The sequence below is a fragment of the Acyrthosiphon pisum genome, chromosome X (assembly GCF_005508785.2).
Source record: "Acyrthosiphon pisum isolate AL4f chromosome X, pea_aphid_22Mar2018_4r6ur, whole genome shotgun sequence".
Lineage (NCBI taxonomy): Eukaryota > Metazoa > Arthropoda > Insecta > Hemiptera > Aphididae > Acyrthosiphon > Acyrthosiphon pisum.
The window spans coordinates 117,657,516-117,661,276 of NC_042493.1; the positions used below are offsets into that span (position 1 = coordinate 117,657,516).

The 3,761-nt window shown below is 26.6% G+C and overlaps 1 protein-coding gene across 1 annotated transcript; it reads right to left on the reverse strand.

Annotated features, from left to right (window-relative positions):
• Positions 1–282: 282 nt before the first annotated feature.
• LOC100159194 (transcription termination factor 2-like) lies at positions 283–3,495 on the reverse strand. The gene is made up of 11 exons (XM_029485453.1): positions 3,360–3,495; positions 3,034–3,276; positions 2,756–2,866; positions 2,473–2,673; positions 2,282–2,398; positions 1,921–2,132; positions 1,646–1,852; positions 1,106–1,311; positions 937–1,031; positions 589–746; positions 283–516 (listed from the first exon to the last, which is right to left on the reverse strand). The coding sequence occupies exons 1-11, from the start codon at positions 3,493–3,495 to the stop codon at positions 283–285; spliced, it is 1,920 nt and encodes a 639-aa protein (XP_029341313.1).
• Positions 3,496–3,761: the final 266 nt, after the last annotated feature.

Sequence of the window (3,761 nt, forward strand, 5' to 3'; positions counted from 1 at the left end):
TTCTTTTTGGAATTGGAATTGCTCCAGAAAACATTTCCATTTTTGCGTTGTAATAAACCAAATGTTTATGAATTAAATAAAGAAAACTCGTCCATTGAGAAACTATTATTGCTTTTTCCCGATTTCCACCATTTAAAACTTTTTGATTTACCAAATCACAAATTTTTTTTATCTATGAAAATTATTAGATATTAGTTGTTCAATAATGTATGCCGTTCATATTTGTATATTATGCTTAATGTCATAATGGTAAGAAGGTAAGTCACTAATTCACTCTAATTACTAATGAGAATATTCTACCTTGGTTGAAATCCAAGATTTTTGGAAAATGTTACTGTCATTCACATGTTTCTTCTTAACAGGTTCATCTTCCAATGTAAGACAACTCATAAGATCTGACAGATCATTATTGTTTGGAAAAATATCAATGTCAGTGTTTTCATTATATGAATCATTATTAGTTACATCTGAGTCATCGTCCAGGATACTTTCCATATCATTCTCTTCTGTAATAGGCTAAAAACAATAAGAGAAAGACAGCTGTTTAATACATTTATTTTCAAATTTTGATTTATTAAAACCACATACTCCTTTTATTAATAGCGGGTGGCAACATATTTGTCTTAGCCTTAAAAGTAATACCAATATATGGTATGTCTGTATGTCCTCTATGTTATTGAACTGTTTGAACGATTCAAGAAATTCGGGATGATCTTTGAAAACTTCGTCTGTATCTTGATTTTGTTCTGTAAATAAAAAACATTTTTTTTTAATATTGTAAACATTTAAATATATTAAGTTTACATATGATCAGTTGTAAAGATCATCACAAAAAAAATATATGTATACAATTATTATACTTAAAATAGACATTTGTAGGACTAATATAAAAAGAAACAATAAATTAGTTAGTTAAAAAAAAAAAATGTAATATACCTTGAAAATATTGAATTTTATGTTGTACTTTGATACTTGGGTCAATTTTTTTTTCTTTTGCTGCTCTTTCGTTCAGATATGTTGCAAAAAGATTACTGGAATAATAAATTACTTTAGTCACTATTATTTTTTTTTACTATTACTCCATCAAATGAAGACTGATTATTACCTTGAGAATTGAAGTAATTTCTCATAAGCGTGTCTTTCTTCCTTTGATAATTCAATTTCAATTGTATAAATTTCTTTTATGGGTAAACTAAATGTTGTAAATTGTGTAAGCTCTGATTTAGTCCGTCTTAACATTAATGTTTTTACAAGTAGAAAAAGCGTGTGTTTCCCTGCATCGTCATTATTGCCAATCCACCTTTCCCAAACCTTCAAAATTAAAAAAAATCAATATTGTTTATATTTATTCCAACCAAAATATTTTAAATTTACAAATAGCAAAATAATTTATAAAAACTCAATTTCCACAACATGTGCTGTACAATCAAAATTATTTTTATAAATATTATATAACTGTTGTATTTAATATTGTTGTCTGTGTGGCATAATAACTAAAAATGTATTCACACAAAAAATAACAAAATCAAATATTACAATTTATACAATATGTATACTGAAATTGTTTGAACATAGGAAGTTTTTATTATTTACACATAATTTATAAAAAATTAAAAATCTATTATAAATATATTGTTGTACTTACAGACCAGTCATCAAACGGTTTGCAACGCAAAAATTTCAACAAAGTGAAAAAGTCTGCTTCTTTGTTATGAATTGGAGTTCCCGTAATTACCCATCGATTTAAACTTTTAATATTACATACAGCAACTGAAGTTTTAGCCTTATGATTTCTAATATTATGGCCTTCGTCCAAAATAATTCGATTCCACTTTATTTTATATAAAGGACTCTAAAATTATTTTTAAGATGATTAAACTAAAATAAATTTTTTATAACTTGTATAATATGTTTACTAACTGTATTCCGTCGTATTTTATGATCCCACATAACTACACGGTAGGATGTAATAACCAAGTCATTTTTTGCCAGCTCTAAAGCTGAAAAACTTCTATTTATCCCGTAATACTGGCTAACTTGTAATAGTCCCGGTTTTATTTTGGTTTTAACCTCAGTTTTCCATTGATTGATCAAGGATACTGGACAAATGATTAACGTTCCACCAATAATGACTACAAAAACATAAGAAATATTTTTTAAGAAATAATCTATTTTGAATTAGGTTTGCTTAAGTTGATAAAATATAAATAAATATTATCTTTAAAATGTTGTACTCAATTGATCTAAACTTAAATTAGATATTAATTAAATAAAATGTTACCATCATTCCTTCTGTTATCAATAGATACTGCTGGAAGTAAACTGTCTTGTTGTTTTTCTTTTAACTTCAAAATTAATGATATCATGGATAGTGTTTTACCCAAACCCATGTCATCCGCTATAAAATTATATAACCAGTTTATTATAACAGTATATCATTATGAATACTTTTAGAGTACCATTACTATGTACCTAAAATTCCACCATATGGCTCCTGGCTTTCTCTCCAAATCAGCCAAGCAATGGCATGTTTTTGATGTGGCATGAGAGGTACAACTAAGCCATCTGGATCTTCCATCAATGTACCAGATGATGGACATGTTTCTAAAGACTTATGTAAAACCTCCAAAACGTCTGATATCATAGTTTGTTGAGTTATATAAGTGGACAAGGCTGACATAACAAAATGATTATATATTATTATATAACTATATTATACTGAATCATTTATTATAGAAAATAACAAAAAAATTACCTTTATCGTCCATATCACGAGCTGCTGCTTTTTTTGCTAATGCACTTTTAAGGTTAGAAGATTTTGCTAAAGATTTAGGTATAAAAGGTGAGATGGCCGATTCATTTACATCTAATTCCTCATCAAATTTGTTAAATAATTTTTCATTCTTAATTATTTCATCTAAATATTTTTTTTTGTCAATCTCATCTAATATAACAATTTAAATTATTGATTTAAATTTAAATTTAAATCTTTTTAGTTAGATCAGTAAGTAATCTGCACACTATTAAAATTACTTTGATCTATATTGGAACTATTAGATTGAACTGTATTCATCTTAGGTATCTCCTCATTATTAAATTTGGGTATTGAGCAGTTCCCAGTAGTTTTCATACTTGACTCAGATGCATTATCTCTATATGATTTTCGAGACTTTTTTATATTCTGATGTGTATTATACCCGGAAATTGATTTATTTTTATTGTTTTGATAATGACTTTTAATTGAATCTTCTAAATTCTGGTCCTCATTAAATTTACCTGCACATAATTAAATTTTGGTTTGTAATTAATATATAATTGTATAAATTTGGTATTGTATTCATACTAATTCTTTAATTCACCTTGGTCTATACACAAATCATTTGATTGAATATTATTAATGTTGTCAGAGTTGTTGAAACTGGATATTACACAACAAGAAGTAATTGTATTATTTAAGTTTACACTTTCCAACTTATAATCAGTATCAGGATTCATTTGTGTTTGATTTTTAGATAATATACTTGTACTTATAATCTATAAAAAAAAATCAAATCATTCATGCAGGGCCGTATTTAAGGGGCGGCAAGTGTACCTTGTTGTCCGGGGTTGTTTAGTCCATTTAAGGGGTGGCAAATTTATATTGATAAATTATCATTGTATATTAATTGTTGGGATAAAATGAATAAATTTACATAATTTTAATTATTATTTTAACTAGAATGTGCTCTGATGGCTGTATTTTGGAGTGATATTCTTGAAAT

Excerpts from the sequence above, each read along its gene's own strand:
- LOC100159194 (XM_029485453.1), bottom strand. The coding sequence starts at position 3,495 with ATGAATCCTGATACTGATTATAAGTTGGAAAGTGTAAACTTAAATAAT. Across the intron at positions 3,277-3,359 it reads TGATTTGTGTATAGACCAAG|GTAAATTTAATGAGGACCAG; the intron begins GTGAATTAAAGA and ends AATTATGTGCAG. Across the intron at positions 2,399-2,472 it reads GCCATATGGTGGAATTTTAG|CGGATGACATGGGTTTGGGT; the intron begins GTACATAGTAAT and ends ATAATTTTATAG.